The sequence below is a fragment of the Fusarium venenatum genome (genome assembly GCF_020744135.1).
Source record: "Fusarium venenatum strain MPI-CAGE-CH-0201 chromosome Unknown EDB82scaffold_3, whole genome shotgun sequence".
NCBI classification, from domain to species: domain Eukaryota; kingdom Fungi; phylum Ascomycota; class Sordariomycetes; order Hypocreales; family Nectriaceae; genus Fusarium; species Fusarium venenatum.
In genome coordinates, this window is record NW_027072131.1 from 7,588,866 (window position 1) to 7,614,180 (window position 25,315).

The following is a 25,315-nucleotide window of genomic DNA, read 5'->3' on the forward strand; positions in this document are numbered from 1 at the left end:
ACTGCAGATGTGACATGAATACTGGTTTAAAGTTTAAGTTGAGGCGCATTTTCACAGCCTGAGTTAGAACCACCCACCCTACACCAACCGAAGTAAGATGAAATGGTGTGGTCGCAAATGTATGCATATATCAGCCAAAAACATGTGCAATCATGTAATATGAGTCTTTTGAGTTTTCGCGAATCAGAATGAGACATTCAACAACATGGATTCGACCAAGTTCTTGCTCGAAGACAAAGTCTAATTGCGTTGACACACTCTGTCGTCACTCCGATGGAAAATCAGCAGCCACACTTTGGGCCAAGTTGCAATCTGTGGTGTGATACCAAAATCATGGCATCAACATAATGGTGCTCATGCGATGGCTATCTCAATGACTTGCATCAACTTCTCCCGTATGTGGAGACTGTGGTGTCCTCTCGACTCTGAGGGGAAAACAGATGCCCTAATTTTCTATTGTAGATTTCCCTTGCCAATGACAACCGTGCTTCACACCTTCGTACTTCAAGTGTGTTCAAACCGTTATCTCGCACACCCATAACAGGCATATGTCCACCAATCCTCCAGCTCCATCGTCTCCCAGCCCACAGCACTGTACTTACATCGCAAAAATTGTCATAAATCAATCTTTGAAACATAGCAAGTATGGATGACTTCGGCAAAAAGTCAGCAAATGCAACACACGACGAGGTCGCAGGTACGGATGATACCAACTCCGCACCTGTACATCTATTGCGACTTCTTAAAGATGAGAACCTTCACAGGAAACCTGGGAGTCGGGAACAAGTGAATGGTCGTAATGGATCAACGGACTCTGTTCTACAGAAACTGGGGCTTCATGACCAGACGCTCAATCCATCTAGTCCGACTTTCGACTTTCAGGAGTGGTCTCGTTTGTTAGTTAGATTGAGAAACCATTTGAACGTACCAACCCCGCCGCGTTCCGGATTTACCTTCAAGAGCTTGACTGTCCACGGTAGTAGTTCCGGTAGCAAGCACCAAGACACTGTCTGGACACTGCTCACCTTTCCTCTCAACTTCAGGACTTGGTTTCGTCGAAAGGAGACCAAAACCATCTTACAAGGACTAGACGGAGTGGTTCACAAAGGAGAGCTTTTGCTTGTTCTTGGACGTCCTGGTAGCGGTTGCTCAACGTTCCTCAAGACCATCACAGGTCAAATGGGAGGCCTTGAAATTGGCCCAGGATCCAGTATACAATACACAGGTATGGCAGCTGCCAAGGTGACAGTGAACACAAAATTGACTGAAATATCTAGGCGTGCCGCACCAGATAATGACCCGTGAGTTTCAAGGAGAGCTCATCTACAACGGAGAGGTAGATGAGCATCTCCCGTATTTGACGGTTGGACAGACTTTAGAGTTTGCCGCCGCTATGCGTACACCAAGGGCTCGTCTTCCTGGGATCACTCGGAAAGACAGAGTTAAGCATGTGGTACAGGTTGTGTTGACTATCTTTGGCCTCTCGCATACGAAGAACACTATTGTTGGAAATGATTATGTACGAGGAGTCTCTGGTGGTGAAAGAAAGAGGGTCTCGATTGCAGAGACTGCGCTCTCCGAAGCCGCTATATCTGCATGGGATAACTCTACTAAAGGTCTGGACGCCGAGTCTGCCCTACATTTCGTGAGTCGATTACGTACTCTCTCTGACTGTAAGTCATATAATCCTTGTTTTTACCTTGGGGATATATCAGCTGATAATGATAGTGACCCAAACTTCCAGCGCAGCGGCGATATATCAGTCTTCGCAAGCCATCTTTGACCTATTCGACAAGATCCTCGTCCTATATAAGGGGAAAGAAATATTTTTCGGTCATGCTTCTTCTGCCTCAGCTTACTTCGAACGCATGGGCTGGCACCGCCACCCAAGACAGACATCGGGAGACTACTTAACCACAATCACTGATCCTGAGCAACGAGTAGCAAAGGAGGGCCAGGAGGATTCTATGCCTAGAACACCTGAAGAATTCAGCAATTATTGGATCAATTCCCCGGAATATGCTTCTCTTATGAGAGAAATCAAACAGTGTCATAAGGACTCCGATCTCGAACAAGAGACGACACGAAAGCAGTTCCAGGAGATCCGCCATAAGCTCAAGGCAAAGGGAATGCTGAGACGCGCTACACAAACCGTCTCGTTTCCCATGCAGACTGCTCTATGCGTCAAACGATCAGTGCAACAGCTCTGGAATGATAAAGGCTCAACCTTGACAACACTGGTTGGAGAGATTATTATTGCACTTGTCGTGGGGTCTATCTTTTATGGTACTCCTGACACTACCGATGCCTTTTTCGCCTATGGGTCAGTCCTTTTCTTCTCGGTACTTCTCAATGTCTTGATGTCTGTAACAGATATCCACAACTTATACCGAGGCCGCTCAGTCATCACAAAACAAGTGTCTTACGCATTTTATCGGCCATCAGCCGATGCCCTGGCCAGCGTTCTGGTTGACATTCCTGTGAAGTTTGTGATTGGCGTTTTCTTCAATGTTATTCTTTATTTCTTAGCTGGTCTTGCGTTGACAGCATCTCAATTCTTCATCTTCTTCCTTTTTGTATTTACGACGACATTGGCAATGTCTATGGTCTTTCGCACTATTGCTGCTGCAACTGTTACTCTACCACAAGCTATGGCGCTGTCTGGCTTTCTGGTACTTGCCTTGGTCACGTACACTGGCTTTGTTCTGCCTAGTCCTTATATGCACCCTTGGTTCAAATGGATCTCGTACATCAATCCACTTTCCTATGCCTTTGAGGCATTGCTGGTCAATCAAGCCCATGGCACCAATTATCCCTGTTCCCATATAGTGCCGTCTTACCAAGATCTTGTCGGAGACACCTTCATTTGTCCAGTTCCTGGATCAGCGGCTGGGCAGACGTACGTTAACGGGGACGCCTGGTTCGAGACAAGCTATGATTATAACTATTCGCACTTGTGGCGCAACCTTGGCATTATCTTTGGGTTTTTATTCTTCTTCCTATTCTTATATCTGCTTATATCTGACCTCAACGTCAACACTTCCGTTGGTGCCGACATTCTTGTGTTCCTTGGCAATAATCCGGCCACAAGAAAAGCCGATACAAAGCTTAAAGGCAGAGTGGATGTTGAACAACCGTTAGTGGTCAACAACACATCCATCGAAGTTGCAACGGTTGAAGAAACAGTACCCCAAGTAAACCAGGCTGTGTTTGCGTGGAGGAAGTTGAACTTTGATGTTGTGATTAAAGGCGAACCAAGGCGTCTACTCGACGAGGCATGCGGCTGGGTGAAACCCGGCTCGATGGTCGCTTTGATGGGTGTATCGGGTGCGGGCAAGACGACACTCTTAAATGCATTAGCCCAACGAATGCCTACGGGTCAAATCCAAGGCGAATTCTTTGTGAATGGCGGGCCTTTGCCACCGTCTTTCAAAAGCGATGTGGGCTATGTACAGCAGCAAGATGTCCATCTTGAGACATCCACTGTACGCGAGGCTTTACAGTTCTCGGCCATGCTGAGACAATCTCGTGATGTGCCCATACGGCAAAAGCTCCAATTTGCTGAGGAAACAATCCATCTTCTTGGCATGGACGACTTTGCCGATGCTATTATTGGTTTGCCGGGCAAGGGACTTAATGCTGAGCAGAGAAAACGTCTCAGTATTGGAGTTGAACTAGCCGGGAAACCATCCCTCCTACTGTTTCTGGATGAACCGACTTCTGGACTTGATAGCCAATCCTCTGAAGCAATCTTGGCATTACTGAAAAGATTGGCAGGTGGTGGGTTAGGCATTCTGTGTACCATTCACCAACCAAGCGCGATGCTATTTCAACGATTCGACAGACTCTTGCTGATGGCACGTGGCGGCAAGGTCGCATATTTTGGAGATATAGGGAAGGACTCGGAGGATGTGCTTCGGTACTTTGGTGCTCGAGCACACAGAAAATGCAAGGGCGCTGAGAACCCCGCCGAGTACATACTTGGCTTGATCGGCAACACGGAAAATCAACAGATCGACTGGTCTACGTTGTGGAACCAATCTCCAGAAGCGAAGGTTGTTACAACTGAACTGGAAAGTGTCTCACTGCCTTCCTCAAAGACTTCTCTCCCAGGTGGATCAGCTCAAGTCCAAAGATCTGGATCTTATCCTCTTCCATTGATATCCCAACTGCCAATTGTTTGTCAGCGAGTCTTTCGACAATATTGGCGATCGACAACCTACATTGCAAGCAAATTCATGTTGGGTATCTGTGGTACGTTATTCATCGGATTCTCATTTTTCCAGCCTGGTCAATCAATCTTGGGCACTCAAAACGCCATCTTTTCTATTCTCATGGTCTGCGCAATGTTCAGTAGCTTGGTCCAACAGGTAAGAAACCAATCACGCCGTGGTGGTAATAATGGCATGAAGCTAACACACCACTATAGATCATGCCTAAGTTCATCATGCAGAGGACGATTTACGAAGTTCGTGAAAAGCACTCTAACATGTATTCCTGGGTTGTTCTCATCCTTTCCAATATTCTTGTGGAGATACCATATCATATCGTCCTCGGTGTCATGACATTTGCGACATTCAACTACACCGTATTTGGCATACGATCATCACAAGATCAAGTTCTAGTTTTATTGTTTTTTACCTACTTTTACATGCTTATTGGCACGTTTGCAGTCATGGTTACGGCTCCTTTGCCTGACGCGACCACAGCTGGCCGTATCACGACAGTCCTGTTTTCGATGATGCTCCTCTTTGCTGGTGTGTTTCAGGTCCCCAGCGCTCTTCCGGGATTCTGGATCTTTATGTATCGTGTTTCACCAATGACGTATCTTGTTGGTGGTATTGCTGTCTCGGGGCTTGCGGGAAATCAGGTCAGGTGTTCGCAGTCCGAACTTGCCATTTTTCAGCCACCGGCTGGACAGACCTGTGGGTCATATATGCAGGCGTATCTGGAGCAGGGTGCTTCCGGGACGCTTCTAAATCCTGGAGCCAGTTCTGATTGCTCTTATTGTCCGTTGACATTTGCTGATCAGATCCTGGCCCGTTCTGATATGCACTACAGCGATAGGTGGATGGACTGGGGTGTTGGATTTGCTTACATAGCTTTCAACGTTGGTGCAACGTTCCTGTTTTATTCATTGTCACGATTAGGGCTTCTCAGCTTGGGGATTCAAAAGGTTTCACAGCTATTTCGTCGGGAAAGGTCTGACTAGGAGTCTGTCAGATCTAATATTGAAATTGTGATGCAGACCTGCTGTTCAGACTGTCTATGGCTTCTATGAGATTGTTATGCAAAAGTCGATTCATTTCAAGACCTTATGATCCACGTTAAAGGGCCTTCTCCAGTTGCACCGATAGTATCAGACTGTAAGATACCACTATCTCTTATCCAATTAAATCAAATCGGGTACCAAGGAGAAGATATAGGAGCAGCATAATACTCTTTAGCATTAGAGTCTGTTGGACATTCGTCAATGATAGCGATTTCCGGTAGTGACTTGCGTATGTGCTCTAGTAGGTAACGTTAAGAAGGGTGGCGTCGATGAAATACAAGATAGTTGCCCATATCTTGTAGTATAATGATTGCGACTAGATGACATCCCATCCAGCTAACCCAACATCTTTGAGAGAGTTTGCCACAATTATACTTGAGTTGATGCAACAAATTGAAGAGGCATACATATTAGTATCATATTAGCAAGGAACTGGATATTAAGTTGCTTTCGGTTGCCATTTAAGTATTGTGATAGCTAGAGCGAAGTTGAATCGAACCCTTTTTGTCATACTGAGAAGAAGCAATAGGTTGGAGATAAGATTGACAATGTGCTGAATATTCTCAACGCTCAAAAACCTATGTGGAGACTAATAGTTAGTATTCGTTGCTATAGGCAATGAGAATACCACTAAACGTACCAAGAGGTATCAGGAATAGAAATGGCGTTTTGGAGATCTACCTTAGGACTGCGCTATTGTCGCCATAGTTCCGACATTGAACATGTACTGAAAGCTGATGCGAAACGACCCAAAGTTCCGGCAATCATAGGGACCACTGTTGAAAGAAACCACCAGTAACTAAATAAATTATGTGTCAGATAACAGCCACAACTTTATCATGGTACTGCAACCCCGATATTCTTGGGGGTTGGTTACATACCCCTTTTGAACCGGATCCCTACCGAATTTGGAAGTTTAGGATACGCGGCATCGCTTCGGTTTGCAGAGGAATAGCCATATACAAATTGCCCCAGATGCGCCTCGTCGTTAGTGGCCATGGAATTATACTGTGATTAAAGTAGGATAGTACTTCGTAGCCAAAATTGCATACCTGCAGATGCGCAAAGACTGAGTTCGAGAAAATATCGAGAGTTACAAATACTATAGGATGCTAAAAAATCGTTTGTCATGCAATATGATATCATCAGTATAAGGTTGATGGTTACAACAGCTAAATACCGTATATCAAACCACGGTATAAAAGGGACAGCAAGTTTCATGTCATTTTCTCATAATGAATCTCTATCACTAAATCTAAATAGGACATATCAATAGGTCTTTCAGTGTTGGAACACGAGGAGCAATATTGTGTACCTAGTTGAGTAAGCAGTAACATTTATTGATCGACACTGTTTCCAGACTCACAATCTCATTCGTAATAGCAACTGCAAGAGGTTGTCATATCAGATCATATGAGCTTGGATACGTATTACAGCCATATCAAAAGCATGTTGTGATCCAGACCTCGCTCTATCATGTTATGTTTCATAACGAGCGGTCTAGATCTAATAACTACTTCCACCCATGAACGGACCCCTTGTTCTTCGCAGAATATTCGAGCTGGATCTATCAGGCCACTAAGGCGACCTCGCCAATCGATTCTTGGTATTACTACAACAGCAGTACTGTGAAAGGCCTAGAAGTGCAACACCATGTTCAAGCGTTTTGAAAACTAGATGATGCATTACTTAGTCGAAAGTCCAAATTCCATGGTTCAATGGTACCTGCTAGGTGCAATAACGTTGATTCACAGATGGCGATAGTCTCAAGATGCTGGGGCTTCATCTCAAACTTTCATCAAGGTTCCCATACAGTTCAAGGTTCAATTACTCGCATAACTAAATAAATTAGAACTAGTCAATCACTACGTTCCTCCATCAATTTGTCCCCATTCCCACTGTTGAGCCGCTTCTCAGTACAAGCATTATTTATTTCGGAAACAGTGTGTACTATTTCCATCCGTGACTGCTTTCGACAAAGTAGATATTGTCCCTTCACAGTCTCTGGTGGACAGTATCGTAAACTAGACACTGACGGTCTCGCTAGTCTGCTGTTGTTCCCTACTTCGCTCGTAGCCACGTGCTCGAGGGTCAGGCCTTGGTAGCAAGGAACATTAGCTTGTAAATTCCATGACATGGTTGTATGTACGTTGTAAAGGAGTAGAACTTACTTTGTGAGCTTTTCTGCATGCTGCTGGATATCGCGCTTTGTCTCATCGAGCTGAACGTATGTGACGAATACATAGACACCCTTGGATACACTGTGTTAACTCTTCCCTTCTCCCTGACATGATGGTAGAATTGAAGATATAGCTCACCAGGATTCCGCTCAAAAGATGGAGAAACCAGCCGATGAACGAAAATGATAGGACCGCTCTCCACGAGGCACAACCCGCGCTATTGACGGCGACAGTTCCAGCGGGTCCAGATGTCCAGTAACGACCCCAATAGTAACCCCAATAGTTATAATACCAACGAGCAGTGCAAGTATGTGTACCCGTTCTCTGTGAATTATGAAATCATATATTATTAGTAAATACTCTTGCCTCAAGCTTATTTGAAGGTGAAAGGGTGTATAATACCGTTTGAAGCAAGCAATATGCCACAAGCCACATCACGAATAGCACAAAGTCAAAGGGGAAGCCAAGGAACATGCTCTTGAATGGCGGGCAAAATAAGACGGAGTACATGATGCCCAGACACGCGACGACGATAGTATAGATGATTCTTCCATCTACGTTATCTCCCGCGATACCAACGAGATAACAAATGCGTGAGAGGATGCCCAGGACGATTATAGCACAGGCAAGCTCCGAAAGGCGGAGAATAACGGAAATGACTTTGTGAGCGACTCCAGATTCAGATTCAGCCATGTTGATGTAGATTAGATGAAACAGATTGATGAATCGTGGTAGTTTTGCCAGAATCTGTGGTTGTTATATAATCTACAGACGAAAGTGTTTACCGTGGGAATGAGAGTTATTGAACGTGAGAATTGAGCTTAATCATTTAGGCGGTTTAATACATGTCATAATGATGCAATACTGTAGAACTGTTTCAGCTTTGGGGAGGTTGTAAGTCACGATTATGTTGTAGCACACCGTGAGCGTTGTCAGTCCACAACCAGGTTTTCCGCGAGAGTTATGTTGCGATAATCCTGCCACTAATTATGACTGGCTCTAGAAAGGAATCCAGATCGGTCTTTCTGTACTTTAAAAGCCACTGAGAACATGCGAGGTCGCGACCGTGCAATGAACAGGCTTGAATTGGAGTGAAGTACATTATCCTGCAAGGCAGGGAAGGACATGGGACGTTGTTGAAAACCTAGGGGAAACTGAGAAGGGCTGGGCGAAAGCTTAATTCATCGTAAAATACAAGACATGCGAAGCCAGATCAATTTACGATTCAGCCAATCGCCAAGTTACCCTGACTTTCGCTACCATTTCAGGTATTCCTACGTACATTTTGCGCTAGATGAGGTTGACGAATTCATGGTTGTTTAATTGAAGACGTTCAAATGTGGCACGCCGTCAGCTTTTAGATCTAGACGTTTGGTCCACTAACTGTGCCTGCTGCATGTCATTTTAGTGTGCAACTTGCCATGCATTATCTAACTAGTTAGTCCAGACTAGACGACTCCACGTAACCCATCCACATGTGCCTGTCAACAAGACATTGGCACGAACCCCTCAAACTTTCATCATGCTTCCGGATCTTCCATTAGTAGCGCAATGGCGTGACAGGTCATGGTTAAATTTTATTTTCATCTAGTGACAGTGAATAAACCTAATCACATGGATGTCCCATTGGCTATCAGGTTTTATGATGTTTTACTACTTCCTGCCCTTGCAACAAAACTTGACTTACACAAAGGACAAGTGAAATGATGCCCTTGAAACCAACGATCGATACATTCTTGGTGATAGACATGTTCGCATTTCAATCGCCGAACAGATTCCGAAGTCTCAAAAACTTCAAGGCAGATTGCACTAGATGTTTAGAAACAGAACATCTATATAGATGATCACCGATAACTCACCAGAGTTCTAAGGAGTCCAATGCAAGCGATTCTAAGTCCTGATGCGACTTGGGCTTGGGCGATTGCGGAAATTTGTATTTCTCGGCTGGGCTTGTACCATCGAGTGTTTGCAAAGTCACTATTCCGCCTGGAGCGACCTGCCACCTCTCAACACCCCCTTCCGTAAGGATCTGTTGTCTCTTGTAGTTTACAAACCTTATGGAGTATGAGCATAAAGAAAAAGGCGGTTTGAAAAAGACTAGATACTCACGACGCGACAACCATAATGATAAGTAAGACCAAACAAGCTGCTCCGAGACTCGCTATAACGTATGAAACCTTGGTTCCGACATGTGGCTCTTCTGTAGTCGGCATATTTGAGTCATATGCCTTGTTCATTGTGTACACAAAAGAATAGATACAGAGTATTCACGGCGAAGGATTTGAGTAGTGATGGGCATAAACCAACATTTAAAGAATGTCTACATAACGACAAGTTGTGTTATCACGAGGCCTCAGGAAAGATTCTCTCACACGGACAAGTTAAAAACTCTGTTCACATTGCCATTTTCAGGAACTACCAAAGGCTAGCCAGGGCTGATAACTAGTCTTGGTGAAAGCCTGTAATGATGCTACGCTACTAAAATGAGGATTGCAATTGAGGTGTGGTGTTGTGGATGAGTGAAGCGATTCCCGGGGCTGTCAGCATCAGACATCCACTACGTCGTTGTAACGAGGGGGTTCTTCATCATTGATAAGGGCAGGGGTAAGTGGCGTTGCAGTGTTACCGATTTTCAATGTAAGAGGTGTTTTAGACCTGTCATTAAAAAGGTGGCGCGCAACCATCACCCTGACAAAACGGCGAGGTGGCTTTTCGTTAGTCAAGGGGAGAGCATCCGGACACCCACACATTGTGGGGCAGCTGACAGGATGAAGTGCATCGTGGGAGTAGGTGGGGAGGGTCATATTGGCCTGATTCGATCGACAATTTAGGATGGTGATAGGTACGCTGATGGCAGTATCCCGATAAATACGTCTCTTTCCAGATGGGTCGCTGAGATCAGGCTGGGTGACATGTAGTACGACCTATCGATCATCATTAGTAAGACTTCTTAGCGGAGGGGTGTGTGCTCATTTTCACCCTAAGACTGTGTTTTACCACAACATTCTTCCATGTACATTTCGGATGCAGCCTCAAATCGTCTCTCCTCAACATGACTTTACACGTGGGGATTTGTACAACTGCTTCGATGTCGACCTCATTAACCGATGTCGCTAAATTCGCATCAATATTCTCCAAATCATTTTCCCTTGTCTCGGTAATGCTACTGGTTGTCTCGACTTCCCCTGTTGTTTTAATACTTTCGTGTTGTAGGGCCGAGTCTTGGTTCTGGTGTATTAGTTCGTGTTCGGATTCACTGTTATGGACAGATACCTGACCTGCGATCGTCCACGTTGGTATAATAACTCTTTCAGCCGTTGTTTTGACAAGGAGAATAGAACGAGTAGGACCTTTTCTGTTGACCTTCTTATCGTTGAACCAGTATTCTATCGACTCGTTTATCAACAGCTCGAAGCCTTGCACCATGTTCCCTTCCGTTGGTCTCACTTTCATAGCAATCTGAATCGGGCTTCCAATAGGGAAGCTCCTTCCAGAAACAACTATATCGTACTGCAACCAGTTGTCGCCGTGGCAACGCAAAGGGATGGGTTGTATCATTTCAAGAGATAATGGATCAGGTGTCCTGACGAATGTGACCTCCTTCTGGCCGCGAAGAGTGTGATGGAATAACCCAGAGCGAGCTATTTTAGTAAACAGCGTCCAATTTACTGTCGCATGAGGAACCTGGGTTGTCTCCAGTTGGTGATGTGTAATTGGAAAAACGAAGTCATATTCGTAGATTCCCGGATAGAAAATCTTGTCATGTTCTGTTTCATTCGTGAAAGATATCGTGTTATCCGCACTAGGGCGTTGTATCTCGGAGCAGTTAACAGCCAAGGGTAATTTGTTGTCTATAAAGTGATGATAAATCGGCCCTGATGATGTCAAGATTGCTGTTTGTCTTGTAGCAGCAGACCTTATAACATCAGTATGCGGTGGATCTAGGACCCAGTATCTACACTGAAGTCCAAAATCGTCTTTGTCCCGATGTTTTACAGCGTCGAAAATTGTTGAAGTTTGCTTTTGTACGTCCTTCTCTTCGCGGAAATCCGGTCCAGCTTGGCCCTCCCATTTGATACATGTGTGCCCGACGAGCTTGATGTGTATTGATTTAATCTTAATCTCTTTGATCAAGATCAGACGAAGTGTTCCTCGTAACAAGGTGATGCCATCCTGACTCTCAGGGTGATCATGGCATGAGCAGTCAAATCCTGGAAGAAAGAGACTGGGTTCCGCGAGATAAATAGAGCAGCTTGCACCGCTGCCAAGAAGGGTAGACATAATTGGTGATAGATATGTTGGCAAAACAATTTTGGAAATATTGTAAGTAACTATTTGAGTAATCGATCAATACATAAAGATATCGAGAGATTATGTAGACATTTATTTTGGGTTCACCCAACTCAATTCCTCTGCTTGTCACCTCTTTCTAACATTGACCATCTTATTTGTTCAGCCAGGCGATCCAATGCCTCATCTTGTGAGTACAATGTATATACATTGGTCGCTTGAGACGAGTGCGAGAAAAACATTCGATACAGAGTCTAGACCAGTCCTTATCCGTATTTCGTTGAACAATTCGTTAACATTTGTTGTGTGTCTTGCGCCGCGTCATGTTCTCAATCAGGCCTATGACTAGATGTCTTTAAATACAGGTTTATGAAGATTGAAGTAAAATCTTATGAACCCCAGGGACCTCAGTAAGAGGTGCTGTGTTGCGGCGTATCCAGTTGCTCCATCAAGTACGTTCCCTTGATTAATCGAATAAACAAAGTTTCTTCACCGCATGCATGTAACGGCTGCTCCGATCAGATGGCGTCTCCGGATCCGTTAATGGTTACCGGTACAACAGTTACTTGCACTGGCATCTTAGTCCTGTTTTGCAAGCCCAGGAATCTCTAATGTTCATCACGCTAGATGTCACTTCCGCTGACATACGCACACCCTCACTCAACTCGTGTTGGGCCTTGTTGTTTGTCGTGAAATTCCCTGTGTCTCTATTGCTACTTCATTGTGTAACACATCCATGGTGACAAATCAGGTAAGCTTATGTTGTTGGTGTGCAACCAAATCTAAGAGCAACTCGAGTTCCCGCAATTACCAATGTACTTGTCAGATTACCCGCACTTTTAATTAACCGTACCTGTTTATGGCGACAAGCTGCCCATGTCTGGCAGTGATTATACTTACATTAATCTCACTAAGCGTAATCGACATTTTGGCATTTTTCAGCCGACGACCAGGAAACAACAATTGAAACGTCGGTCACCGAAATCAGAGTATACAGATCCTTTCTAGACAAAATATTAACATATGTATTTACTAGTCTGTTTCCGAAGTACATGTATGTGTAGTGATACATTGTGAATTCATTGATTAGTATCGTACGTTTTTGGATAATGGTGAGACTGCAACAATTTTATGGAGACGACATAAATGTGCACTAGCTTAGACTCATTGACAAACTCGATTTCCTTCACTGCGAACCTGGATGTCTACATAAGGCCGCGATACCATCTCGTGATGTCGTTGGCTCTGCTACAATCTTGATTTTGTTGTCATATCATTTGCTACCAAACTGTCAAAAAAAAAAGTCCATCTACCAATCCATCGATACAAACTGACAACATGGCCGCACGAGAACTGCTAGTTGTCATTCTGAATCACACCAACGAAGAACTCAATATCGAGCCTGAATCCCCGAGTCTAGACCACGGTAACTGGATGGAAACTTCAGAATCTCGGCCGCCGCAACAGATACTAGCAGGAGAAAGTGGCATGATGCGATGCAAGTCGAGCCACGTGTATGGTACAATCGATGGGTCTGTTTCTTACCGAGTGGTGGGTGTGGAGATGAACAACAAAGTGGCCATTTCATGGAGTATACCTCTTGTCGGCCCAAACAAATACGATTGGTCTTGCCCACGAGATCTTTTTAATATTAAAGTTTTGGGTGGACGGGGAAATCAGGCTGTTACTGTGTTTGTAATTGGTGAGTTGGATACTATCTTTAGTAACTTCCCCTCATTCTAATGGTCACTCTAGAACCCGTCCGAGACACTGACGCGAGGTTGGACGATGGTTTGTTCGGTGTAGTTTGAGCATTGACGTTAAGGCTCAGAACGCAGGTCCATTGGCTGTTCAACTGTCAGATGGTCCAGTTAGGTTTTGCTTTCATCCAAACATACTAATAACCCAGCTGAGGTACCTGCCGTGCAAAGGGCTTAACATTCTTCCGTCGTATCTGCTCTTGGGGTGAGCAGATTTATGAGTCAGACTCATTTACTCAGACAATAGTAAGCTGAAAGATTCAAAAGGATGACATGTGGTTAGTCTATTCGATCAAGAGAATTATCGGCATTATCCACGAACATATCTATCCTCGTCTAGGTTCAATGTGAACAAATCCCGTAAATAATTACAGCGCAGATAATTTACCATCTTTCAGTCTGTGCTAGGTCTCAACAACATGGCTGCTGTGGATGTTTTGGTAGTTTCACGCGACTAAACCACTTGTTTCGATGCTCTACGGCGATAAATTCACAATTTGGACGTAGGTCAGGCAAGACTAAACTCCCGTTCCATTACTATCAAGAAGATCCCTCAAGCTTCGTGCAAACTGCGATCAACTTCGACCATAAAGATGAGTAAACACACTGAAATGAAACCCGTCTACCCCACCACGTCTTCCTGACATGGTTGCTTTATACCGCATTGGCGACAAAATCTGTCTGTATACTGGCAAGTTTGGCCGCACTGAGTACAGTATCGAATTCTAGAATCTGGATTTTGGCGCGGAATTGGAGATTTTCGAGGTCTCTCTTCTGCGAATTGAGGCGCAAGCTGGTATTCAGGCACCGGTCGATAGTCTTGTGCTGACTGAGCGGTAGACTCGTAAAATCCCATTTCTCGAGGCTGAGATTGTATCACTGGGAAGGCAGCATTGTACTGCTGCTGCGGTGGAATTGGCAGTGGAGCGGTGTTCTGTAGGGCAGCTTGCTCCTGTAGTCCAGACTTTTTTATCGCTTCGTCGACGGCACGCTGTGCACGTATTTCTTGTTGTTCATCTTGGTACTTTCGGAGCTCGACCTCTCTCTCTATTTCTTGATCACGCTCAGTGGCCAAGATTCCTTGTTTTCGAACTTCGCGCTTGGCAGCTGCTCGAGACGCACCTACAACAACGGCAGCGCCGAGAATAGGTCTTCGTCGACGTCCGAACATTTCACGAAGACGACAGTTGGTTTTTGTATCTGAACAAATAGGAAGGAATCAATATTGAATTGTTTAGAAGACTGCCTATATGTGGGATTTAGTAACTAAGGTAATTTATGCCAGCGGAGTGCCGTGAGCCATCTGTATGTCGGGGAATCGGCCGCCCCCACATCATACAATTCTTAAGGTTTTTCTCCAAAAACGGCCACCGGTGGTTGTTGAGTAGAACCGCTCCCTCGGTTATGGAATTTGACACTAGCATCGATCGTAAACCGCCGTGTGAAAACGGGCACTGTCAGTAGTTCCTTTTTTACACCTTGAGTTCGAGGAGACCAATTTTGAGCTGGGTCTGGAACGCGTCAAAGTGGTAGCATGGCTTTTGCCTTTTGAGCCACGTTCGCTCTATCGTAAGCATGCAGATTGTGTGGGCCAAACTCTAATTGAACATGACATTATCCAGATTTATGTCCGTTTATTTACGGATGTCCTAACGTTGAAATCTAATTCGTTTTGAGCCTCCTCTCAGCACTAAACTTAGAGTGACAGGACGCGCTAGTATAACTGTGGCAGAATGATTCGATGCTCTCTCTTTAAGACCGAAAGTCGCTACTTTTAGCGCGTTTGAATATTGAACCAATCAATGATAAGGTACATAGAGAGACTTGTGGCGCGACTGACAGTGTTATAAAGTGATGTATCCCTGTACTTTCGAGGTACGCATCCTGTCGTAAGGATTATTATTAAATTTCCGCCAAGAGTATATCCCGCCATTGTAGCCTTTTTGTATATAGCTGATCAGCTCTCTCTGATTGGATATCTCAGCTACACGCAAAAATTAACAGCTTTTGGTCTTAAAGAGATAACGATAGCATGTGGCTAATCCTAATCGACTGTATCATGCTCATATGAATGTGTCGTCAGCTCTGGTCACGATATCACTCTTATCCTTTTGGCCTTTACACTGCTACTGTATCTTGAATACAGCCTACAGTACCACATCAAAAGTTTGGACACCGAGACCGGCCATTTAGGACTTCATAGGACTTTGAAAATTCATTGATTGTTTCTCGTCTTATGACTCAATTCAAATTGAAAAGTATGTTCCCTGGTTGCGATGGTGTCAGATTCCTTTTACCGATTTCGCCTTCTCTTCCTTGGCGTAGACTCTGATCCATTTGAAATGTACGTTTTGTAAGGATTTTGTTTAACAATTTAAAAATTATACCTTCCTGATGGAAACTGTAACAACACGTGCTAAACCTAGTGAAAAGGAAATAGTCCAAAAAATAGTTTAATACCTGGCCGTAGAGTGCTTTACCCCTACGAAGGTGAAGATAAATGTTTGAGTTCCCCTTCCATCACTCACTTCATCTTACATGTTCTATTTCGATCCACTCAAGGTCTTAGCAGGTTGAAGATATTGTTTGTAACAAGGCTGAGCCCAAGGAGTCTCAATCTTATGGTATGTTCGTTGCATGTAAGAGGTTTACGGATCCGTTAACGAATTACGTGCATCGATGCATCCTGAGATAAATGTATCCACATGTTATTGATTCTCTCACATCATATGTCGCTCCCCGCGGCTGATGTTGCATGCTGTATGCACCGGAAGATCTGCCCCTAGTCGGATAATCCCCCACTACCACACGTCATTGGATATGATGATCTCGCGAGTCAGTTCACATCAGATGATTCGTCCTTACACGAAGAGATCGACAGGGATCACCTATATCAGTGGGTTTTACAATCAGGGTACTCAGTCCAGCGGGGGAGTTATTTACGACTTGCCTATACAATCACATTCCGCTATTTGGGAATATATAATTTGGGTCTGCATCTCACATTCTGCTATTGCCATATTCTCTCTTCTACTCATTCATCACTCCGTAACATATCATACAAGCCCCTCTTAATCTCTTCTTGCCTCGTTTCAACATGCCACCTCGCACTGGACAAGATGAGGAGCCAATTCCATCTACAGCAGTTCCAATTGTCCTACCTCCGAAAACAACAAGAGAGACATTCCAAAGTTTCATCACGGAAGCCCAGGGCATCAGTGGCCCAGACGATGTCACAATTGTTAGTAGCAGTGATCAATGCAGGAAATCCGACTACCTTGATCAGAGCAAAGTCCATGACATGTTTCATATCGCGGGTAAAGAACACTTTATATCCTCAGCCGTCATCACGCCTCGTGATGTCTCAGAAGTCCAAGCCATCGTGAAGCTGGCGAATAAATACAGTATTCCACTGTGGCCATTATCCATCGGCCGAAACGTCGGATACGGCGGAGCTGCTCCCCGAGTCCCTGGGTCTATCGCACTTGACCTTGGAAAGCATATGAACAAAATCCTCAAGGTCGACGTCGATGGGGCTTACGCTCTTGTTGAGCCGGGTGTAACATATGCAGATCTTCATCAGTACTTGGTTGATAACAATCTTCGTGACAAACTTTGGGTTGACGTTCCTGACTTGGGAGGAGGTTCTGTTCTTGGAAACACCACTGAGAGAGGAGTCGGCTATACACCCTACGGTACGTTACCTCGCAATGAAACCGGTCAATGGATAACAGGCGGTTGACATTCTCATAGGTGATCATTTTATGATGCACTGTGGCATGGAAGGTAAGAATCCCCAGTCGCAGCCGGGCAACAACAACATATCTGACTTTTCCTATAGTTGTCTTACCAGACGGTACCCTCGTGCGTACAGGAATGGGCGCACTTCCCAATCCTAATGCAGACCCCAATGCACCACCACATGATCAAGAACCTAACTCTGCCTGGCAACTCTTCAACTATGGGTTTGGCCCATACAATGACGGAATCTTCACCCAGTCCTCCCTTGGCATCGTTGTCAAGATGGGAGTCTGGCTTATGGTAAACCCAGGTGGCTACCAGTCCTACATGATCACTATTCCTAGAGACGAAGATCTACACCAGGCTATCGAGATCATTAGACCACTCCGGACGTCCATGGTTTTACAAAATGTACCGACTGTAAGGCATATACTTCTAGACGCAGCAGTCATGGTATGTATCCTTTCATTCAAGACAAAGTTATCTGGCTAAGTCCATTCAGGGTAATCGTGCTTCATACACCACATCCAAGAAGCCTCTCAATGATCAAGAGCTTGACGAAATAGCCAGGAAATTGAATCTAGGCCGGTGGAATTTTTACGGAGCACTCTATGGGCCGGAACCTATCAGAAAGGTTATGTGGGAAGTTGTCAAGCAGTCGTTTTCTGCTATCCCTGGCGCCAAGTTCTATTTCCCTGAAGATATGCCAGACAATGTTGTGTTGCAGACGAGAAATCTAACCCTCCAAGGCATTCCCACCTATACGGAACTAGAGTGGGTGTAAGTTGTCTCTGTGATCCCATTGCCAGACTGAACTATTAGCTAATAACATATAGAAACTGGCTCCCTAACGGCGCACACGTGTTCTTCTCACCAATCGCTAAAGTTACTGGCGACGATGCCATTGCTCAATATCAGCTCACTCGGACCCGATGCGAGGAAGCTGGGTTCGACTTCATCGGAACCTTTGTCGTGGGCATGCGTGAGATGCATCACATCGTCTGTCTAGTGTTCAACCGAGAGGATGAGGACTCATGCCGTCGCGCCCACGAACTCATCTGCACGCTGATAGATGAAGCCGCCCAAAGAGGCTGGGGCGAATATCGCACGCATCTGGCTCTGATGGATCAGATCGCGCAAACGTATAGTTTTAACAACAATGCTCAGATGCATCTCAATACCCTCATCAAGAACGCTCTTTACCCTAATGGGATTCTGGCCCCTGGTAAAAATGGTATTTGGCCCCGGAACTATAAGGCGGAGGATTTTGCGGTCGCCCCAGCACCTGCTGCACCAGGGCCTGATTCAGCATAACGGACGATGAGTGGCCGGCCACTAACAAGGAACGGCTTTGAGACTTGGCTATACGAGACAGACTTTGAAGCCCAGTGACATCACAAGTGAGGGCTCAGTGAATGTATGGAGGGTTAGCAGATAATGTCATATTTTTCCCTAGTCATCATGGTATGTAAAAATCTATTCTGACGAAACACTTCTTCTGGACGAGAGTAAGATAAACAAGGTTACTAGAATCACACCCAGAAGAACGGTGCACGTTATTTAGATTTCGGAAATTGGGATGTAGTTGTTGTATAGCCAGTTATGGTTTATTAAATAGATTGGAATTATTCCATTTTATCTTTGCAATTTCTGGAATGCTTATTGTTCTATTTGAGTAGATAAGTTCTTGCAAGGAGAGTACAAGATCTCAGCAGTGATAAAAGATCGAAAGATAGTTAAATTATGAGCAGAGTCCTAAATATTCCCAAATAGCCATCAAAGTCACCAGCTGCCATTCTAACCCTACTGGTATACAATCATACGGGTCAACCAGACACTAGTCTACGGTGCTGTACTCCGATCATTCCACTCAAATATTCGAATAGCCCAGTCCATAACTGACCACCAGTTTCTCGGCAAGTATCTCATAATATTATCGAACTCCCGTTCTGGTGCACCATCAATCCACCAGAGCTGCCGTCCTAGCTTTACTACCATGAAGAAGTATCCACAGATAGCCAAGGCCCGAGGAACCTTTGCTGTGACAAGGGCGACAAAGGAATCTGAAACACAGATTGAAAAGCGGAGAGGCTTTTCAGTAATTAACCCGACATAAATATAGGAGAGATGAGCCACTGCCGTAGTACAAACGCTGATTTCCTCCTGGTTGCATGACTTTGATGGAGGGTTATAGTAGAGTAGAAAGCTAAAAGGGTTTGGATGAATATCCTGACGAATAATTGGGTGAAGAGTTCTCAACTCCTGACCGACGACAGTGTCCTGAATCAACGGTGACGCTTTGTTGAGTATGCCCATAGCCCTACGGAACGAAATGAACCAGTCATGAGGTTGACGTTGGTCGCTATCGCCACTAAAGGGGTATGCGTTGGAGTTGGCATGCGTAATGATGAGTGCGCAAGTTGCAACCACTTTGGAGGTATTTAATTCATCCAAACCTCCACTCAGATCTTTCTTATGGCCCTCTATTGCACGGGCCATGTATTCATGTGCTGCCATTAGAAGCCTTGTGTCGAACTTGCTGAAGCGATGCAGGTGGAACGCAGACGTCCCAAGAAGCGCGTCCATAACACCAGACGATTGAGCGGCTTGCTCTAGAACCCAGTATGACCAGGCAGCTTGAGTCTCGGTTGCTATCTGCGTCATCTGTAGGAAGTGATGGCAAAGCTGAAGTTCAAGTAAGCGTCCTGGGGGCAATGAGATCCGCTGAGCAAATAGATCACTCAATTGCAAAATACTGCATAGCTCGTTCGCGGGTGACATAGTTACAACAGGCTCAGGCTCAACAGATAGTCCACGCCGTTTTGGCACAATTTTGACGTTTTTAGCTGGGCAGCCCCTTGTACGCGACGTGTCAAGATAGTCGCAAACCGCGTCCCGTCTGTGGCAGTTCTTACAGACCGGACGAACCTCGTCGCACTTGAACATGTCAGCTAGCCGGATGGTCAGTCGCCAGAAGAATTGCTACCTTGATCCGACTTTTTTTGCATGTTATGCAGCCCATCCTTGACTTGCGATGCGCCCGACGCCTCGCAGGAGCTGACCTCTCGGACGCGTCAGATATTGGGAGGAAGTCAGTCATTATTGGTTCAGATAGCCAAACCTCATAAACGCAAAGGTTCAAGAGAATAGTTTCATATCGGAAATGATGGCTTCTAATAGTAGTAAAATACTGCTATGTTGACCGCATTTTAATCGGCATCGTCACCCAGAGTGGCGGAGCGTCCAAGCTTGTGTCAGGTTGCAAACTCTATTTAGACGTCGTCCACAAGATTCAATCTCCACAAGGCCAGGGCTGTGCATTCTAATTTCAACGAGAATGATGTTTCCCAACGTTTTAACTCTTTGGCAATGGTAGTTAAATAGGCCAATGGAACTAATAGTCTTAATTGTATTCTGCTAGTTTGTGGGTAGAAGCCGTGTGACTGTAAGGCAAATATGTAAAAGAATGTCAAGAAAACTTATGTCCTCGACTAGATAATTGAGAGGAGATATACCACTCGGTCGGATTGCGCTCTTGTTTCTAAGCGGCCCGGCGCAATTCCAAAATAGGTGCCCGTCCAAACTCTCACACCACGACACTTCATTACACATCTCATAACCAGTAACGTGTCATCAAAGGGTGTGCTGAAACTGGAAGTACATGCATTTAATGCTGTCGCCTCCGCAGAACAAAAAGCCACCTCGCAGCTTGGCTGATTCCTTGTAAAATTTCTCCAAACCAGAGTGCTTGCAAGACCGCACCCGTGGCAGATGTCTGCGCCTTGTCGGACCGCTTGGTGCCTTCAGACCAAATCGAGTCGTAGTGAGAGTCTGCAGTACTTAAACCTCCGTATCCACCTTCCAATTGATATCTTTGTCCAAGCACTTCTGAGCCCTCACTGTTACAAGGCTGGTCGTTCTCATATGGACGATACGGGAAAGCGTAAAGATGGAGAATGGACGCAAATACCATCTCGATACACAGAAGCGTGTTGGGGATACCAACCGCCCAAGATGGATATGAGATATATCTGGTAGGCTTCACAGGCCCACCGGGCTTGGTGATAAAGCCAAATACGAACTGCAAAGTTTATATAATTAATAATGCCCAACTATCATGATAGGTGCTCTTGATTCATAAAAATTGTCAAACATACTGATTGGATATAGAAAACCATGATGACTAATTTAATAGCCAAAAATTTCAGCATGGGTTGATGTTCAGCAATTCGGTAATGAACTTCCTTGTAGAATTGTAGTAGGCACATCATGGCTGAGACTAATGATATTAACTCAATTATCATCACCTACAGGTGTCATTGTCAGTACGATAAGTGAAAGCCAAGAGTACGTTCTTACCCAAATCTTAGCATGGGAGACACTGTTAGAGTCTTTGCAATACACGCCAGCAGCCTCAGTAATGCATTTAACCAATGCTCCAAAGAATTTGACAACACAAAATTGCAACACACCAACACAAATGGTCTACACATAGAAAGATTAGTATGGATTGAAGGCGCAGTCTAAATGGTACGCTGCAAAACTCACGTTGAACCATCTGTGACCGTTGAGGGCCTTCCCTGTCCTATTACCAAAACAGTAGGCCACTAAACGAATGGGAGGTATCCAGGGCTTAGGCTGAAGCTCAGCAAGGTCAGCCTGCAAAGTAGCCGTGTTGACGTGCAAAAGTTGACAGAGAAGTAGGAAAAATGCAGCAATAACAAGAGACTCATAGAACTCGTAGGTAGCGGCGATGTAAATGTGTTGGCGGTAGAAGATGATACTGCATACGCATGCAATAGAATATACAGGTACCATTAAGAGTATTCGAATCACTCTGAAAGATGGAAGGGTTAGTAATTATGCGTGGCAAACTGATTATGGGTGTCTCAAGACTCACTGTCTCTGCTGCGACGGCCTGGTAAAGGTTTGTGCATGCTTGACTATCAAGTAAGTCGAGACCAGACATGCCACGAGACACGATAAAGCAGCGATAAGAACCAGAAGACCATGGGTGGTAAGGCCAATGCTTAAGTCTTTTTCATTGACTGAAGGAGATTAGTGGATTGACGACGCGCTATAGTGAATCAGGACCTACTTTCAACATCCAGAGGATGTTCTTTGCATTTCGCCATGGTCGAGAGTCGGTTGAATAGAGACAGTCAAGGTATGAAGCATGCTCAGTTGCTATATGTCCAGAATATTAGCTGCAGTATCCTTATATATCAATATTGGGGAGCCTTGTACGATTGGAAATAAAATAAACAATTGAAATGCCGACTGGCCTCAGACTTGCACTACCACACGGTAGTCTCGTCATGCAACAAGTCAGCTCGCATCATGTTTTGTTTGGGCAAGATCTGCGACTTGGTCGCTACATGATCTGTGAGGCGGGCCAAGCAGCCCGAGCGTTGTCTCTGAGGAAGGATGATTGGCTCTAAATACGATACCCTTGTCGATTAAACGCAAGTCGGGGTCTGATTAAAAGTCCGACAGCCCGTTCAATAAGGCAAAATAGAGTTTATAATCCTGGCAAGGTGGAGTAGTAACGTAACTGCTTCATATTCACTGTAGCATGGCCCATCAAAGTTTATAGTATTGGAAAAAATAAAGGTCTCGTATTTTTAGCCAACTGAAACGGACTCATGCAGAACTTGGCCGTATTCACGGGGTCTCAGGGCCAAGAGGGGCTGCGTATAATTCTTGTGGAACCGATGGAAGGATATAGCAACGGCGCCGTCGTGTAGAATGATTCAGATCAGCCACAATCAACTATCGAGAGACCTAACCGCTAGCAAGGCGCTCTTGAGCCTCAGAGCCTTACGTTAGGACGACCAATTGGGGAACAGTAAATACGGACAACGCCCACCATCGGTGTACACAAACAGCCGACCCGACTCTCACTCTGCATTTCGACCATGAAGAAACTCGATGGACTAAGTAAGTCTCACCCGTTGGTTCATTGACGTCCGGGAATCTTGTTGACCTCAGGGTGCCTGAAAATTCCTACTTATAGTCAGCGACATGTCGAAACCGACGTAACCAAGAAATCCTTAGACCACGAGCATTTGTATCCCTCAACACATATTACCGAAGCAATAGTAAAAATTCCTCTTTTGTTTTATTATCTTCTATAACTTTCTCACAATGGTGAACTACTATCGCTACGAACCATCTCTTCCCGTATCCATCATTTTCGTCGTCGTCTTTTCACTCTCATCAGCCCTTCACCTTATTCAAATCATCAAGACAAGGACATGGTTCTTCTTGCCATTTTTAGTTGGATCCGTCTGTACGTCTGCTCCTAAGTGCTTCCCCCTTGCCAATAACTAACTGAAACTGCGTAAAGTTGAAGCCGTTGGCTTCATTGGCCGCGCCATAGGGGCTGGAGAAGCGCCTGATTACACATTTGGCCCTTACGTCTTGCAGAATCTGCTCCTGCTCCTGGGGCCGACATGCTACGCTGCGTCAATCTATATGATCCTGGGGCGCTATATTCGACAGCTTGGAGGACAGCAGTTCTCACCAATTCGGCCGGGTTGGTTGACCAAGATCTTTCTCCTCGGAGACGTACTCTCTATTCTCTTGCAAGGAATCGGTATGTTTACGGTTTTATCCACGGCATTACTGTTTAATAGATGTTTTGTACTAATAATTTATAGGTGGAGGAAAGCTCGTGAATGCTGATACCCAGGACGACAGAACGACAGGAGAAAATATCATTATCGCCGGATTGACCGTCCAGATCTTATTTTTTGGTCTGTTCATATCCGTGACAGGACTATTTCACTTCCAATTTGTCAGGCATTCTAAAGCGCGACCTATCAGGTGGCAGAGGCTTCTCGTGGTAATTTACGTGGTAAGCGTGCTAATTCTTATAAGATCGCTCTTTCGTATGGTTGAATACATTGAGGGACATGATGGAGAGCTCCAGTCCAAAGAGGTCTACATTCTTATCCTCGACGCCGTTCCAATGGCAATTGTCAGCGTTGGCCTCAATATCTTCCATCCTTCGGAGTATATGAATAGCAGGAGCAAGGTGTCGAAGGATTCGGATAGTGAGGTTACTTTCGACAACCATTACGGTCTCTCGTTAGGAACTGTAGTAGGCAGAAGAGAAGAGGTCTAGAATATTTGGTGGACTCCATCCAAATTATGCTGTCACTACTTGGATCATAGATGGTTAATGTGAACCATTTCATTTGTACTTCCATTGACACGATCTTGTCGTCTTTCCTTCTTTTTCCTTTACTCTTTGTCTCATAACTAGCAGGGGTATGGAAACTATTGGGTTTACACATTTTACACTGCGTGGTAACGAGGAGTATGAATCAGCTTGGATCGTTTGAGCATCCACGGTTTTGATCCATTATAACAGTCTATCTATACTTGTACCTACCCGAGATGTCTATTAGCGTAAGATAAATTACGTATGTGATATTGTCTTCAGCAACTAGAGTAGACCATCACTCTCAAAGCTAAGACGACAGCCGAAGTACCGTAAATCCTATAACCAATCAACCATACTCAAGTTATTCTCCTCTGTGCTCCTAGCTGCACATCACTCGATTAAAACATGTCATATTAGGCGCTTGATAACTTGAATCAGATCGGAGGTGGGGTCACCGGAGATTATGATGGATTCATCCACTGTCGAGGTATTCTTTTCTATTCCACGGTTTTAGTCAAGCTTAGGAATTGCTTATCCCGGCTGTTGGAGGATTAGCTACGTCAAGGTAGATTTGGCGCGATACTTGGAAGTCTATCGGATCTCCGGTGTTTTATTTTTTGCACCGTCGTGATTCCAGAACCCTGTCAAATGTCAGGTAGTGATTGAAGACTTACTAATATAGGTAGTGTCAGGTATTTGACTTATTTATGTCGACAGTTAATTGGCTTCAAATACGGTCGGTCACGGTAAGCCCCGTAGTTCCGAGTCTCGTACTCGGTTCTAAGTTCGGCTACTGATACATATAAGCCTTGAAACATGGTGGCGTAGTAACATATTATGAACATTGTTGTATTCACTGCCGCAAAACTAAAGACGTAGACTTTCTCAAATACCGATTGAC

General features: G+C 44.9%; 10 protein-coding genes across 10 annotated transcripts; 4 read left to right on the top strand and 6 right to left on the bottom strand.

Moving 5' to 3' along the window:
- Positions 1 to 341: 341 nt before the first annotated feature.
- EDB82DRAFT_450395 (ABC-2 type transporter-domain-containing protein) lies at positions 342 to 5,430 on the top strand. Its single transcript, XM_025729087.2, has 4 exons — positions 342 to 1,225; positions 1,278 to 1,673; positions 1,729 to 4,370; positions 4,430 to 5,430. Exons 1-4 carry the CDS (start codon positions 646 to 648, stop codon positions 5,210 to 5,212), a joined length of 4,401 nt encoding a protein of 1,466 aa, XP_025583390.2. The 5' UTR covers positions 342 to 645; the 3' UTR covers positions 5,213 to 5,430.
- Positions 5,431 to 7,439: 2,009 nt separating this feature from the next.
- Positions 7,440 to 8,145, bottom strand: EDB82DRAFT_547583 (uncharacterized protein; the record flags this gene model as incomplete). Its single annotated transcript, XM_065609501.1, has 3 exons — positions 7,440 to 7,523; positions 7,591 to 7,776; positions 7,855 to 8,145. The coding sequence occupies 3 exons, from the start codon at positions 8,143 to 8,145 to the stop codon at positions 7,440 to 7,442; spliced, it is 561 nt and encodes a 186-aa protein (XP_065464292.1).
- Positions 8,146 to 9,307: 1,162 nt separating this feature from the next.
- Positions 9,308 to 9,689, bottom strand: EDB82DRAFT_478903 (uncharacterized protein; the record flags this gene model as incomplete). The annotated part of the gene is made up of 2 exons (XM_025729090.2): positions 9,308 to 9,506; positions 9,562 to 9,689. 2 exons carry the CDS (start codon positions 9,687 to 9,689, stop codon positions 9,308 to 9,310), a joined length of 327 nt encoding a protein of 108 aa, XP_025583392.2.
- Positions 9,690 to 9,844: 155 nt separating this feature from the next.
- Positions 9,845 to 11,733, bottom strand: EDB82DRAFT_560152 (uncharacterized protein; the record flags this gene model as incomplete). Its single annotated transcript, XM_065609727.1, has 2 exons — positions 9,845 to 10,376; positions 10,450 to 11,733. 2 exons carry the CDS (start codon positions 11,731 to 11,733, stop codon positions 9,999 to 10,001), a joined length of 1,662 nt encoding a protein of 553 aa, XP_065464293.1. The 3' UTR covers positions 9,845 to 9,998.
- Positions 11,734 to 12,927: 1,194 nt separating this feature from the next.
- On the top strand, positions 12,928 to 13,764 carry EDB82DRAFT_539843 (uncharacterized protein). Its single transcript, XM_025729092.2, has 2 exons — positions 12,928 to 13,444; positions 13,498 to 13,764. Exons 1-2 carry the CDS (start codon positions 13,081 to 13,083, stop codon positions 13,551 to 13,553), a joined length of 420 nt encoding a protein of 139 aa, XP_025583394.2. The 5' UTR covers positions 12,928 to 13,080; the 3' UTR covers positions 13,554 to 13,764.
- Positions 13,765 to 14,004: 240 nt separating this feature from the next.
- Positions 14,005 to 14,789, bottom strand: EDB82DRAFT_510374 (uncharacterized protein). Its single transcript, XM_025729093.2, has one exon. It carries the CDS (start codon positions 14,671 to 14,673, stop codon positions 14,125 to 14,127), a length of 549 nt encoding a protein of 182 aa, XP_025583395.2. The 5' UTR covers positions 14,674 to 14,789; the 3' UTR covers positions 14,005 to 14,124.
- Positions 14,790 to 16,434: 1,645 nt separating this feature from the next.
- On the top strand, positions 16,435 to 18,890 carry EDB82DRAFT_510375 (uncharacterized protein). Its single transcript, XM_025729094.2, has 5 exons — positions 16,435 to 17,197; positions 17,256 to 17,288; positions 17,344 to 17,696; positions 17,746 to 18,023; positions 18,080 to 18,890. The coding sequence occupies exons 1-5, from the start codon at positions 16,600 to 16,602 to the stop codon at positions 18,555 to 18,557; spliced, it is 1,740 nt and encodes a 579-aa protein (XP_025583396.2). The 5' UTR covers positions 16,435 to 16,599; the 3' UTR covers positions 18,558 to 18,890.
- A 195-nt stretch (positions 18,891 to 19,085) lies between these two features.
- EDB82DRAFT_528273 (uncharacterized protein) lies at positions 19,086 to 20,024 on the bottom strand (the record flags this gene model as incomplete). The annotated part of the gene is made up of 1 exon (XM_025729095.2): positions 19,086 to 20,024. The coding sequence occupies one exon, from the start codon at positions 20,022 to 20,024 to the stop codon at positions 19,086 to 19,088; it is 939 nt and encodes a 312-aa protein (XP_025583397.2).
- A 595-nt stretch (positions 20,025 to 20,619) lies between these two features.
- On the bottom strand, positions 20,620 to 22,599 carry EDB82DRAFT_510379 (organic solute transporter Ostalpha-domain-containing protein). Its single transcript, XM_065608845.1, has 6 exons — positions 22,342 to 22,599; positions 22,144 to 22,291; positions 21,792 to 22,080; positions 21,603 to 21,728; positions 21,401 to 21,550; positions 20,620 to 21,324 (listed from the first exon to the last, which is right to left on the bottom strand). The coding sequence occupies exons 1-6, from the start codon at positions 22,376 to 22,378 to the stop codon at positions 20,911 to 20,913; spliced, it is 1,164 nt and encodes a 387-aa protein (XP_065464294.1). The 5' UTR covers positions 22,379 to 22,599; the 3' UTR covers positions 20,620 to 20,910.
- Positions 22,600 to 23,390: 791 nt separating this feature from the next.
- On the top strand, positions 23,391 to 24,372 carry EDB82DRAFT_478910 (RTA1 like protein-domain-containing protein; the record flags this gene model as incomplete). Its single annotated transcript, XM_025729097.2, has 3 exons — positions 23,391 to 23,535; positions 23,593 to 23,841; positions 23,906 to 24,372. 3 exons carry the CDS (start codon positions 23,391 to 23,393, stop codon positions 24,370 to 24,372), a joined length of 861 nt encoding a protein of 286 aa, XP_025583399.2.
- Positions 24,373 to 25,315: the final 943 nt, after the last annotated feature.

Coding starts and splice junctions, on each gene's coding strand:
- EDB82DRAFT_510375 (XM_025729094.2), top strand. CDS start 16,600: ATGCCACCTCGCACTGGACAAGATGAGGAGCCAATTCCATCTACAGCA. Junction 17,198..17,255: donor AGTCGGCTATACACCCTACG/GTACGTTACCTC, acceptor ACATTCTCATAG/GTGATCATTTTATGATGCAC. Junction 18,024..18,079: donor TATACGGAACTAGAGTGGGT/GTAAGTTGTCTC, acceptor AATAACATATAG/AAACTGGCTCCCTAACGGCG.
- EDB82DRAFT_539843 (XM_025729092.2), top strand. CDS start 13,081: ATGGCCGCACGAGAACTGCTAGTTGTCATTCTGAATCACACCAACGAA. Junction 13,445..13,497: donor TGTTACTGTGTTTGTAATTG/GTGAGTTGGATA, acceptor TGGTCACTCTAG/AACCCGTCCGAGACACTGAC.
- EDB82DRAFT_450395 (XM_025729087.2), top strand. CDS start 646: ATGGATGACTTCGGCAAAAAGTCAGCAAATGCAACACACGACGAGGTC. Junction 1,226..1,277: donor ATCCAGTATACAATACACAG/GTATGGCAGCTG, acceptor TGAAATATCTAG/GCGTGCCGCACCAGATAATG. Junction 4,371..4,429: donor TCAGTAGCTTGGTCCAACAG/GTAAGAAACCAA, acceptor ACACCACTATAG/ATCATGCCTAAGTTCATCAT.
- EDB82DRAFT_510374 (XM_025729093.2), bottom strand. CDS start 14,673: ATGTTCGGACGTCGACGAAGACCTATTCTCGGCGCTGCCGTTGTTGTA.
- EDB82DRAFT_510379 (XM_065608845.1), bottom strand. CDS start 22,378: ATGGCGAAATGCAAAGAACATCCTCTGGATGTTGAAA. Junction 22,081..22,143: donor AGGCCGTCGCAGCAGAGACA/GTGAGTCTTGAG, acceptor TCCATCTTTCAG/AGTGATTCGAATACTCTTAA. Junction 21,551..21,602: donor TCTCCCATGCTAAGATTTGG/GTAAGAACGTAC, acceptor TGACACCTGTAG/GTGATGATAATTGAGTTAAT.